Genomic DNA, 14206 nt, shown 5'->3' on the forward strand with positions numbered 1-14206 from the left:
CATATTTAGCAGTAAGGGATTTGCTGTGTACCTGCTTTCCTTTCTTTATTCAGGTGGATATACTCGATTGCAGGGCGGTCGTTGGAGTGATAGCAGAGCCCTCAGTTGTGTAGAACGTTTTGACACCTTTAGCCAGTACTGGACCACTGTGTCTTCACTTCATCAGGCTCGATGTGGACTTGGAGTAGCAGTTCTGGGAGGAATGGTCTACGCAATTGGAGGTAATAATGAAAATGCTTATTTCCATTTTTAGACTATAACTCTTAAGTTGACTACATTCTTAAATGCTTTATATATTTTGTTGGATACTCTGGAGTATATATAGATATAGTTGTGCTTATGCTGTAAAGAGCAATATTGCATAGAAACCTGGAATGTTAGGTCCATGAATCAAGGCAAATTGGAAGTGGTCAAAGAGGAGATGGCAAGAGTGAATGTCAAAATTTTAGGAATTAGCAAACTAGGATGGACTGGAATGGGTGAATTTAACTCATTATAATCTAATACTGACCATTATATCTACTACGGTGGGCAAGAATCCCTTGGAAGAAATGGAGTAGCCATCATAGTCAACAAAAGAGTCAGAAATGCAATACTTGGATGCAATCTCAAAAATGAAAGAATGATCTCTGTTAGTTTCCAAGGCAAACCATTCAATTTCATGGTAATTCAAGTCTATGCCCTGACCAGTAATGCTGAAGAAGCTGAAGTTGAACGGTTCTGTGAAGATCTACAAACCTTCTAGAACTAACACCCAAAAAAGATGTCCTTTTCATTATAGGGGACTGGAATGCAAAAGTAAGAAGTCAAGAAACACCTGGAGTAACAGGCAAATTTAGCCTTGGAGTACAGAATGAAGCAGGGCAAAGGCTGATAGAGTTTTGCCAAGAGAACACACTGTTCATAGAAAACACCCTCTTCCAACAACACAAGAGAAGACTCTACACATGGATGTTACCAGATGGTCAATACTGAAATCAGATTGGTTATATTCTTTGCAGCAAAAGATGGAGAAGCTCTATGTAGTCAGCAAAAACAAGACCAGGAGCTGACTGTGGGTCAGATCATGAACTCCTTATTGCCAAATTCAGACTTAAATTGAAGAGAGTAGGGAAAACCACTAGACCATTCAAGTATGACCTAAATCAAATCCCTTATGATTATACAGTGGAAGTGAGAAATAGATTTAAGGGACTAAATCTGATAGACAACTGCCTGAAGAACTATGGACGGAGGTTTGTGACATTGTACAGGAGGCAGGGATCAAGACCATCCCCAAGAAAAAGAAATGCAAAAAAGCAAAATGGCTGTCTGAGGAGACCTTACAAATAGCTGTGAAAAGACGAGAAGTCAAAAGCAAAGGAGAAAAGAAAAGATATACCCATTTGAATGCAGAGTTCCAAAGAACAGCAAGGAGAGATACAAAAGCCTTCCTCAGTGATCAGTGCAAAGAAATAGAGGAAAAAAATTGAATGGGAAAGACTAGAGATCTCTTCAAGAAAATCAGAGATACTAAGGGAATATTTCATGCAAAGACGGGCTCAATAAAGGACAGAAATGGTATTGACCTAACAGAAGCAGAAGATATTAAGAAGAGGTGGCAAGAATACACAGAAGAACTGTACAAATAAGATCTTCATGACCCAGATAATAACGATGGTGTGAAGACATCCTGGAATGTGAAGTCAAGTGGGCCTTACGAAGCATAACTACGAACAAAGCTAGTGGAGGTAATGGAATTCCAGTTGAGCTATTTCAAATCCTAAAAGATGATGCTGTGAAAGTGCTGCACTCAATATGTTAGCAAATTTGGAAACATCAGCAGTGGCCACAGGACTGGAAAAGGTCAGTTTTCATTCCAATCCCAAAGAAAAGGCAATGCCAAAGAATGCTCAAACTACCGCACAATTGCACTCATCTCACACACTAGTAAAGTAATGCTCAAAATTCTCCCAGCCAGGCTTCAGCAATACCTGAAGCTGAACTTCCAGGTGTTCAAACTGGATACTTGGAAAGCCAGAGGAACCAGAGATCTAATTGCCAACTTCTGCTGGATCATCAAAAAAGCAAGAGAGTTCCCGAAAAACATCTATTTCTGCTTTATTGACTATGCCAAAGCCTTTGACTGTGTGGATCACAACAAACTGTGGAAAATTCCAAAAGAGATGAGAATACCAGACCACCTGACCTGCCTCTTGAGAAACCTGTATGCAGGTCAGGAAGCAACAGTTAGAACTGGACATGGAACAACAGTCTGGTTCCAAATTGGGAAAGGAGTACGTCAAGGCTGTATATTGTCACCCTGCTTATTTATCTTATATGCAGAATACATCATGAGACATGCTAGGCTGGATGAAGCACACGCTGGAATCAAGATTACCGGGAGAAATATCAATAACCTCAGATATGCAGATGACACCACCCTTATGGCAGAAAGTGAAGAAGAACTAAAGGGCCTCTTGATGAAAGTGAAAGAGGAGAGTGAAAAAGTTGGCTTAAAGCTCAACATTCAGAAAACTAAGATCATGGTATCTGGTCCCATCACTTCATGGCAAATAGATGAAACAGTGGAAACAGTGGCTGAGTTTATTTTTGGGGGCTCCAAAATCATTACAGATGGTGACTGCAGCCATGAAGTTAAAAGATGCTTACTCCTTGGAAGGAAAGTTATGACCAACCTAGACAGCGTATTAAGAAGCAGAGACATTCTTTTGTCAACAACGGTCCGTCTCGTCAAGGCTATGGTTTTCCCAGTGGTCGTGTATGGATGTAACAGTTGGACTATAATGAAAGCTGAGCACCGAAGAGTTGATGCTTTTGAACTGTGGTGTTGGAGAAGACTCTTGAGAGTCCTTGGACTGCAAGAAGATCCAACCAGGCCATCCTAGAGGAGATTAGTCTTGGGTGTTCATTGGAAGGACTGATGTTAAAGCTGAAACTCCAATACTTTGGCCACCTGATGCCAAGATCTGACTCATTTGAAAAGATCCTGATGCTGGGAAAGATTGAGGGCAGGAGGAGAAGGGGACAATAGAGGATGAAATGGTTGGATGGCATCACCGACTCGATGGACATGAGTTTGATTAAAGTCTCAGAGTTGGTGATGGATAGGGAGGCCTGGTGTGCTGTGGTCCATGGGGTTGCAAAGAGTCGGACACGACTGAGCGACTTAGCTGAATTGAATTGAATAAACATTTGTTAAATAAATGAATGAAAGGAAAAGGAAACAGGAATTGCCTGGTAGTCCAGTGATTAAGAATCTGCTAGTTAATTCATGGGACGTCAGTTCAATCCCTGGTCCAGGAAGCTCCCACATGCTGCAGAGCAGCTAAGCCTATGCACCACAACTACTGAGCTAGCAACAAAGATCAGTCGCAGCCATAAATAAATAAAATTTAAAGAAGAAAAAGGAAAACATACCATATTGAATATTTCATACCAGAGGGACACTGTGATTTGTTACCAGGCAAAAGATTTAGGTTTGGTTTTATGAAAAAATATTCATAAAATGTAGCATCAAAATTTAGGTCACCGTTTGTAATAAAAAGTTTTAATTCTGAAAGCTGAATTACAAATCTTTTTTTTTTTGGCTGCACTCCATGGCATGTGGAACCTTAGCTCCCTGACCAGGGATTGAACCTGCTCCCCCTGCGTTGCAAGGCAGAGTCTTAATCACTTTATTGCCTGGGAAATCCCCTTATGAATCATTTTTAATTAACCAATTTTCTGGACAGTGGCATGTGTAAAAACCATGTCAGCTAGACATTGGTACTTAATTCTTAATTAAAATCACTGTTTCTAAAACTGTTATCAATTCTAAAATGATTAATGAATAAAATAAAAGGGAATTTGAATGTGGGAGAGAAACAATTATCAGAGAAGGATCTGAAGAGAAATAAATGCTAACACTTTTGATATCAAGGTTTATTTTCAAGTAATTTGTTTTTATAGTGACCAGTCTTGTTAGATCATCTCTAACTCTTACGGCCAGTTTTCCCCTTTATTTCAATGGGTCATTCTCAAATACTGAAGGTTGTATATCAAAAATCTTACTATTATTTTCCAACTATGACATTGTCAGTTTAAAATGAGTGATATTAAATAATATTTTATTATTATTTTTGGAGAAAGCAATCATCAATCAAAAACTGTTTATTAAATCAATAAATGTCATGGTGCATCTGAAAATTCTAACAAAGAAATTAGAGTTTTGAGCAATAACGTCTTGTCAGTATAAAGAGCATAAGTCTATATAATCTTTGGCTGTGACTCTCATAGTTGTTTTATGTACATTTTGGCAGTTGCGTTGCATGAACTCTCTCGTGTTTAATGTAGGGTCACAGTGTCCTGTGTGACATTTCCATATATATGTATCCCTTTCCTGATACCACAACAGTATAAATGGGAGCCTTTCAAAACTGCCATGACTTTACTGGCTATAATTACTGTCAACATTACTGTCTTAACATATTATTTAAAATATAATTTTTAAATAATTTTTTGTTATCAAAGTAATTCAGGTTTGCTATAAAAAATTTTGCTGAAACTGAAGCATATGAAAAAGAAAATAAAAATCACCCATAGTATAATCATACCACCAAGAGATAATCACAGTTAACAGTTTATTTCCTTCTAGATATATATGTATCTGGGTTACTAAGTATTATATTTTAAAATTAAGATATAATTCACATATCATAAAATTCACCACTGAGAGTGTTAAGTTCAGTGGTTTTGGTATATTCACAAAATTGTGCAACCATCACCACTAATTACAGCAATGCTATTAAAAGACATTTACTCCTTGGAAGGAGTTATGACCAACCTAGACAGCATATTAAAAAGCAGAGATGTTACTTTGCCAACAAAGGTCTGTCTAGTCAAGGCTATGGTTTTTCCAGTGGTTGTGTATGGATGTGAGAGTTGGACTATAAAGAAAGCTGAGCGCTGAAGAATTGATGCTTTTGAACTGTGGTGTTGGAGAAAACTCTTGAGAGACCCTTGGAGTGCAAGGAGATCCAAGCAGTCCATCCTAAAGGAGATGAGTCCTGGGTGTTCATTGAAAGGACTGATGTTGAAGTTGAATCTCCAATACTTTGGCCACCTGATGCGAAGAACTGACTCATTTGAAAAGACCCTGATGCTGGGAAAGATTGAGGGCAGAAGAAGGGGATGACAGAGGATGAGATGGTTGGATAGCATCACCGACTTTATGGACATGGGTTTGGGTTGACTCCGGGAGTTGGTGATGGACAGGGAGGCCTGGCATGCTGCAGTTTATGGGGTTGCAAAGAGTTGGACACTGAGAGACTGAATTCAACTCAACTCAACTCAACTGAACACCACTAACTTCAGGACATTTTCACCACTGCAAAAGCCACTGTTTATCAATTAAGGAAAATCTTATACGCGTATAGGGAAGTATTTACTAGCCGTGTTCCCAGACTCTAAGTCAACATTGTAAGCAGGTCTTTCTAAGAATGGGCAGTTTTAGGCCTGCTCTGTTAACTGGTTTCTGTACAGAAAGTTTTGTATACATTCAAGATTCTAGGCCCTCATAAAATTATATGTGCTGAAAATACCTTTTCCTACTCTTCTGCATCATCTTTTACTCTCTTTATGATATCTTTGATAAATGAATGTTTTTAATTTTAATGTAGCCAACCCTATTATAATTTTCCCTTTATGGTTAGTGTTTCTTATATCTTTTTAAAGAAATCCTTGTCTACTCGAAAGTCATGAAATATATACCTTTATTAATTTTTAAAAATTTTATAGTTTTTCCACTTACATTTAGGTCTGTAATTCACCTGTAACTGAATTTTATAGATCATATTAGTGAGGAACTAGTTTCATTTTCCCCATATATATATATAAAAACAATTCCCAGCGTTTTTGTTTACCTGTTCCTCTGCTGTGCAAACTATCTCATATACCTAGTAATCATATATGCATGGATCTGATTCTAGAATTTCGTTTCTATTCCATTGATCTCTCTGTCTATTCCTGTCTTGTTATAGCTGTACTTTAAGTCTGATAGGCTTATTTAATAGGGAATTTTCTCTCTCCTTCGTATTCTTTTTGGGAGTGCTTTGCTATTCTACCTCTTTTATACTTCCATATAAAATTCAGAATTAGTTCATCAAATCTATTTTTTAAAATAATACTGTATGATTCTACTTATATGAGATACTTGGAGTAGTCAGAATCAGTAAAACAGAAAGTACAATGTGTTTGCCAGGGGCTAGGGGAGGAGAGAACGGGGAGTTACTGTTTAGTAGGTACTGAGTTCAGTTTTATAAGATGAAGAGAATTATGGGGATGGCTGGTTGTGATGGCTGTATATCAATGTGAATATGTTTAACATCACTGAACCATATTCTTAAAAATGGTTAAGATGATAAATTTTATGTTATGTGTATTTTAATACAATAAAAAGAAAGAGGTTTCTTAAAAATTGGAATTTCTTTAAATCTGTAAATCATTTTGGGAATAATCATCTTTACATTGACACTTATAATTCATCAACATGATACATCTCTTCATTTATTTATATATTCCTTAATTTAAAAATTTACCTAAATAAAATTTATAAATTATATCCATAAAGGTCTTATATTGGGTTGGCCAAAAGTTCATTTGGATTTTTCCATAACATCTTACAGAAAAAGCTGAACAAACTTTCAGGCCAAGCCAAATACAATCTTTGATTGCATTAACTTCTCAGTATGTTATATTTTAAAATTCTATTTTTAAGTGCTATTTAAAATTTTTTTTTCATTTTCTGTTTGTTGTTAGATAAGCATTGCATTAAAACTCAAGTTGTAGCAGAGTCTGCTATCTAAACTATGAAAATATAGAAGTTTCAAAATGCAAACTTTATCCCCAAAAATTACATGGATTGTTCGGGTGGTAGAATTAGAAACAGGTAATAGTCAACTTTGCTTAATTAAGTGGGCATTAATAAATGACAGTGCTATGATTAAAAAATAACACATGGTGGGCAAATAAATTTTAATGAAGAATATAAAATCAGACATAATTTTTGAATTCTGACAACACAGAATGCCATTGAATATTGTACTGTGGTTTTAGGCTATTAACATTATTAATTCTTCTCATATGTGTCTTTTATTTGACTCAGGTGAAAAGGATTCAATGATTTTTGACTGTACTGAATGTTATGATCCAGTTACTAAACAGTGGACGACTGTAGCTTCAATGAATCACCCACGCTGTGGCTTGGGAGTGTGTGTATGTTATGGGGCTATCTATGCTTTGGGTAATTATTCTCTCCAATTTAAAGATATCTAATATTATTTAAATTCTTAATCAAATTCTGCTTACTTTAGAAATTTTCCTTCCTTCCCATAAGAAACTTGTGTCTCTTCAGTTTTAAAAGTTCTTATTCTCAAAATTATACTACTTGGGAAATACTGTCAAGTACGGAACTCTTAGAAGGAGATGGGGATAAAATACAGATGAGATGTCTGGAGAAGCATTTTAGTTGATTTGTTAAATGTCATGATTAGGATGACCGTTCTGAATATGCAGATATTATTTTAAAAAATAGTTTTGCAAAATATTGTATTTCCTATGCAATAGATTGAAGTTTGAGGGGTTGTTTTGTTTGTTAAAATCTCTTGTGAAACCCAGGCAGAGTGTTGAAAGGTCCAAGTTCTACTTACAATAAAATTCTACCTTTTCTTGTAATCTTGGACAAATAACCTCTCTGGTGCATATGATAATCATCCATAATATAAAGTTGTCAGATTAGATGTTTTCTAAGATGTTTTTCACCTTATTATTATTTCACCTTATTATTTCCAGAATAAAATAAGATTTTTTATTTGGTTTCAGGTGGTTGGATTGGAGCTGAGATAGGGAACACTGTTGAACGATTTGATCCAGATGAAAACAAATGGGAAGTAGTTGGCAACATGGCTGTGTCACGGTACTACTTTGGGTGTTGTGAAATGCAAGGTAATTGCTTTATAAAATCTTTTTCCTGAAAATGTATTTCTTAAACAACTGTTTGAGCTTGAGGCTTTATTTTCACAAAAGTGTATTTTATGCCTGTTCAGTTCAGGTGCTCAGTTGTGTCCGACTGTTTGCAACCCCATGGACTGTAGCACACCAGGCTTCCTTTTCCATCACCAACTCCTGGAGCTTGCTGAAACTCTTGCCTGTTAGTTCTGAATAATTGACACTAACAATGTGGAGGTTCTGCTTCTAATCTCTTATATTTTTAAACCTCTTATATCTTTATTTCTGTATTACCAAAATAAAATCTTTTTTTCCAAAATAAAGCTAAAATTAAAAATTCCAGATGGGCAAAGATACCTAATTAGCAAAATAAGCATTTGAACTGTTATCCATTATTGTCATTTTCTCTCCCTTGTAGGCCTTAGGGCTTCCCTGATGGCTCAATTGGTAAAGAATCTGCCGGGCAGTGCAGGAGACCCAGGTTCAATCCCTGGGTCAGGAAGATCCCCTGGAAAAGGGCATGGCAACCCACTCCAGTATCCTTGCCTGGAGCATTCCATGGACAGAGGAGCCTGGCATGGGGCTGCAAAGAGTTGGACACGACTGAGCAACTAACACTTTTACCTTCAAGTATTTCTAAGCAGGGAGAGATTATCAAAAACAATCTTTATAGGCTTCATAGCCTTCTTCAGTGTTTTTTTAAATAGGCTACATTGTAATTCAGTATACACACAGTGCTATCACAGATTTGAAAAATGTACTACATATTAAAATGGTATACAGACATTTATTAATTGTCTACTATACACTGATAGGTAATTAATAAGCACTCTCAAATAAAACCTGATTCTCTGTTCAGAGTTGGGGAACACATTTATATGTAGCTGTAGAGTAGGAAGCAGTCTGCCATTGTTATGTGACAACTCAGGTGCTCCATTCCTATCTTAAGTTCTTTCTGCCTCCTGAGTACCTTCTCAGATTTCTGCTGGCATCTAAATGCTCAAATTACATGGTGTAGACTATGTTCTATTGTTTAATATTATAGTGTTCTCTAGTTGTTTTATATTTATTTTTATTTTCTCATCTGAAATCATAGAGCTGGAGAGGCATCTTGAATATTATCTATTTCAACCCCTTTATTTTTATTTGAGGAAGCTGAAAATCAGGAGGCTGAGTTGTCTTTTTTCATAGTTGGTTTCTAGTAAAGTTGGAGCTTGAACCCAAGTTTACTAACATTTAGCTTGTTTCCTAAAATGTCATTCTGTAAAACTTACAACTTTAGAACTCTAGGAACAATAGTAAGCACTCAAAAAGTAATTGTTGATTGTCAGAATCTTTAGTTGCAAATCAAATTTAATAAGAAACTCTGAATTACAGTCTGCTGTACTGTATCTAATACCTTAATCTAGCCATGAAGTATTCTAATTTAAATTTAATTCTCTATTTTATGTTCATTTGAGCAAAAATTAGGTTGTCACCAAGCAGGGTTATGTCATTCCCAGTTTAAGTGTATGACCGTTTTTAAGAGGGCAAAAATCCCTCTCCTCTTCCTTTTTTACTTATACACGATAGCAGTGGATGTGGAACTTGAGATTATTAAGTGAACAATAAGATTGGAAATCCTTGTCTGACAGATTGTTTTGTTATAGCATCATTAAGTTCTTTGAAAATTCAGTGCCACTTTTAATTCGTACTGCTAATTCTTTGTAACATGCTTAAATGAGAGCTGTGATAAACTACCCAGAAGTCAATTCTCTCTTGAAGCCCTGCATTAAGTAAAGTATCAGATAACAAACTTAAATCACAATTATCACATTTTATAATTATTTGTGTCCTATTTTCTATAGCATCTGAGCAAAAACACTCCATTTTCAGGTTTAATTTATGTGGTTGGGGGCATCAGCAATGAAGGCATAGAGCTTCGTTCTTTTGAAGTTTATGATCCACTTTCCAAGCGATGGTCTCCACTTCCTCCAATGGGAACTAGAAGAGCATATCTTGGGGTTGCTGCACTCAATGATTGCATCTACGCTGTTGGAGGGTGGAATGAGACACAGGATGCTCTTCACACTGTAGAAAAATATTCCTTTGAAGAGGTAGGTTGGATGATTTCAGTTGTTTGGTATCCTGTTATTCATGTCTGTAAGATCTGTGGGCTTCCTTTGTGGCTCAGATGGTAAAGAATCCACCTGCAATGGGGGAGACCTGGGTTCGATCCCTGGGTTAGGAAGAATCTTTGGAGAAGGAAATGGCAACTCACTCCAGTATTCTTGCCTGGAGAGTCTCATGGACAGAGGAGGCTAGGGTCACAAAGTGTTGAACATGACTCAGTGACTTAGCACAAGATCTGTGTTGTTGTTCAGTTGCTAAATCATGGCTGACTTTTTGGGACCCCATTAGACTGGAGAAGGCAATGGTACCCCACTCCAGTACTCTCGCCTGGAAAATCCCGTGGATGGAGAAGCCTGGTGGGCTGCAGTCCATGGGGTCGCTACGATTCGGACATGACTGAACGACTTCACTTTCACTTTTCACTTTCACACATTGGAGAATGAAATGGCAACCCACTCCAGTGTTCTTGCCTGGAGAATCCCAGGGATGGGGGCGCTTGGTGGGCTGCCATCTATGGGGTCTCACAGAGTTGGACACGACTGAAGGGACTTAGCAGCAGCAGACTGTAGCATGCCAGGCTTCCCCATCTTTCACCATTTCCTGGAGTTTACTCAAACTCATATCCATTGAGTTGCTGATGCCATCCAACTATCTCATCCTCTGTTGCCCCCTTCTCCTCCTGCCCTCAATAATTCCCAGCATCAGGGTCTTTTCAAATGAGTCAGCTCTTCACATGAGGTGGCCAAAATATTGGAGCTTCAGCTTCAACATCAGTCCTTCTAATTAATATCCAGGATTGATATCCTTTAGGATTGACTGGTTTGATCTCCTGCTGTCCAAGGGACCCCAAGAGTCTTCTCTAGCATCACAGTTCAAAAGCATCAACTCCAGTGCTCAGCCTTCTTTATGGTCCAGTGCACACATCTGTATACTACTACTGAAAAAAACAGCTTTGACTAGATGGACCTTTGCTGGCAAAGTGATGTCTCTGCTTTTTAATACACTAAGTTTGTCACAGCTTTTCTTCCAAGGAGCAAGTGACTTTTAATCTCTATCTGTAATTATGGATTTATCTGTTCTCTTTCTATTCCTGTCAGATTTTGCTTCTCATATTTTTAATCCCTTTATTAAGTATGTATACATTTATTATTATGTTTTCTTGATGAATTGATCTTTTTATAAGCCTTGAAATGTTTCTCTTTCTCTATGATTATATCCTTTCCTCTGAAGTCTACTTTGTCTTGATACTAATGTCAGTTCAGTCAGTTCAGTCTCTTAGTCGTGTCCGACTCTTTGTGACCCCATGAATCGCAGCACACCAGGCCTCCCTGTCTATCACCAACTCCCGGAGTTTACCCAAACTCATGTCCATCGAGTCAGTGATGCCATCCAACCATCTCATCCTCTGTCATCCCCTTCTCCTCCTGCCCTCAATCTTTCCCAGCATCAGGGTCTCTTCAAATGAGTCAGCTCTTCGCATCAGGTGGCCAAAGTATTGGAGTTTCAGCTTCAACATCAGTCCTTCCAATGAATACCCAGGACTGATCTCCTTTAGGATGGACTGCTTGGATCTCCTTGCAGTCCAAGGGACTCTCAAGAGTCTTCTCCAACACCACAGTTCAAAAGCATCAATTCTTCAGTGCTCAGCTTTCTTTATAGTCCAACTCTCACATCCATACATGACTACTGGAAAAACCATAGCCTTGACTAGATGGACCTTTGTTGACAAAGTAATGTCTTTGCTTTTTAATATGCTGTCTAGGTTGGTCATAACTTTCCTTCCAACAAGTAAGTGTCTTTTAATTTCATGGCTGCAATCACCATCTGCAGTGATTTTGGAGACCAGAAATAAAGTCTGACACTGTTTCCACTGTCTCCTCATCTATTTCCCATGACGTGATGGGACCAGATACCATGATCTTAGTTTTCTGAATGTTGAGCTTTAAGCCAACTTTTTCACTCTCCTCTTTCACTTTCATCAAGAGGCCCTTTAGTTCTTCTTCACTTTCTGCCATAAGGGCAGTGTCATCTGCATATCTAAAGGATATTGATATTTCTCCCGGCAATCTTGATTCCAGCTTGTGCTTCTTCCAGCCCAGCGTTTCTCATGATGTACTCTGCATATAAGTTAAATAAGCAGTTTAAGCAGAGTGACAATATACAGCCTTGACATACTCCTTTTCCTATTTGGAACCGGTCTGTTGTTCCATGTCCAGTTCTAACTGTTGCTTCCTGACTTGCATACAGGTTTCTCAAGAGGCAGGTCAGGTGGTCTGGTATTCCCATCTCTTTCAGAATTTTCCACAGTTTGTTGTGATCCACACAGTCAAAGGCTTTGGCATAGTCAATAAAGCAGAAATAGATGTTTTTCTGGAACTCTCTTGCTTTTTCAATGATCCAGGGGATGTTGGCAATTTGATCTGTGGTTCCTCTGGCTTTTCTACAATCAGCTTGAACATCAGGAAGTTCATGGTTCACGTATTGCTGAAGCCTGGCTTGGAGAATTTTGAGCATTACTTTACTAGTGTGTGAGATGAGTGCAATTGTGCAGTAGTTTGAGCATTCTTTGGCATTGCCTTTCTTAGGGATTGGAATAAAAACTGACCTTTTCCAGTCCTGTGGCCACTGCTGAGTTTTCCAAATTCGCTGGCATATTGAGTGCAGCACTTTCACAGCATCATCTTTCAGGGTTTGAAACAGCTCAACTGGAATTCCATCACCTCCACTAGCTTTGTTCTTAGCCAAGCTATCTTTTGATTAGTATGTGCATTGTGTATCTTTTTTTCCCTTCTACTTTAAATCTGTTTCTTTAAAAACTGCATGCTTTGTAAGAAAGCTGTGGTCTGTTTTTCTGTACAATTTGAAAGTCTCTGACTTCTAAGTAGGGTCTTTAGAATTTTTACTATTTATGTATAATGTAATTATATATGTGGGTTGGTTTTTAGACTCTTATTTTGCTGTTTTTCTGTTTGTACAATCCATCCTTTTTTTTTTTCTCTTTTCTGTCTTTGTGTTGATTGTTTTAGTATTCCATTTTATCTCTTTAGTCCAATTAACTTTATATCTTCAACTTTTTTCTTTTTTTTTTTTTTTACCTTTTTCTTAATTGTTGCTTTTGGGTTTACATTATATATAATAGGCATTTTAATGTATTATATCTACATTAAAATAATATCATGCCACTTCACTTTTAATGTAAGAAACTTACAAAAACATACTTATATTTTCCTCTTCCATCCTTTGTGCTATTGATGTATTTACTTCTATGTATATAATAAACCCCACAGTATGTTGTTATATTTATTTGAACAGTTAATTATATTTAAGATAAATTTTAATGAGAATAATTATGCATTCATAACTATCATTTCTAGTTCTGTTCATTGTATAGAATTAAGTTTCTATCTTAGAGCCTTTTCTCTTAGCCTGAAGAACTTCCTTTAGTATTTATTCTTGTGCTGGTCTGCTGGCAGTGATTCTATAAGCTTTCATTTTACAAAATTTTTTCACCATTTTTTAAAAGTTATTTATTTATTTATTGGCTGTATCGGGTTTTGTTGCTTTGCAGACTTTCCTCCAATTACAGCGAGTGGAGGTTGCTCTCCAGTTGCAGTGCCTGGGCTTCTCATTCAGGTTGTTTCTCTTGTTTAGGAGCATGGGCTCTAGGGCCAGGGGCTTCAGTAAGTTGTGGTTCTGGGCTCCAGAAGCTATTAATATTTGCTCAGTTGCTCAGTCGTGTCTAAGTATTTACAACCCCATGGACTGTAGCCCGTCAGGCTTGTCTGTCCATGGTATTTCCCAGGCAAGACTACTGGAGCAGTTTGCCATTTCTTCCTCCAGGGGTCTTACTGTCTAACATCATTTTTGAGAGATATTTTGCTGAGTATAGAATTGTAGGTTGTTCTTCCCCTCACCCTCATCATTTAATATTGTTTACTTATCTTCTTGCATGGTTTCTTTTTTAAAAAAGTTTTATTGGAGTATAGTTGATTTACAGTGCTGTGTTAGTTCTTGCATTGTTTCTGATGGGAAGTCAGTAGTCAATCTTGTTCTCCCATATAGGTAATGTCTCTTTTTTCTTTGACAGTTTTTGATTTTTTCTCTTTCT

The 14206-nt window shown here is 37.3% G+C and overlaps 1 protein-coding gene across 2 annotated transcripts in view; it reads left to right on the forward strand.

The window, feature by feature from the left end:
• Positions 1–14206, forward strand: part of LOC122677786 (intracisternal A particle-promoted polypeptide) — a 35070-nt gene that overhangs the window by 13658 nt on the left and 7206 nt on the right. For both annotated transcript variants that reach the window (XM_043878036.1, XM_043878038.1), the window contains exons 5-8: positions 54–221; positions 7145–7282; positions 7861–7983; positions 9862–10082. In XM_043878036.1, the coding sequence (XP_043733971.1) occupies positions 54–221; positions 7145–7282; positions 7861–7983; positions 9862–10082 (650 nt within the window). The remainder of the gene's footprint in view (positions 1–53; positions 222–7144; positions 7283–7860; positions 7984–9861; positions 10083–14206) is intronic.

Source organism: Cervus elaphus, chromosome 20, assembly GCF_910594005.1.
Source record: "Cervus elaphus chromosome 20, mCerEla1.1, whole genome shotgun sequence".
Lineage (NCBI taxonomy): Eukaryota > Metazoa > Chordata > Mammalia > Artiodactyla > Cervidae > Cervus > Cervus elaphus.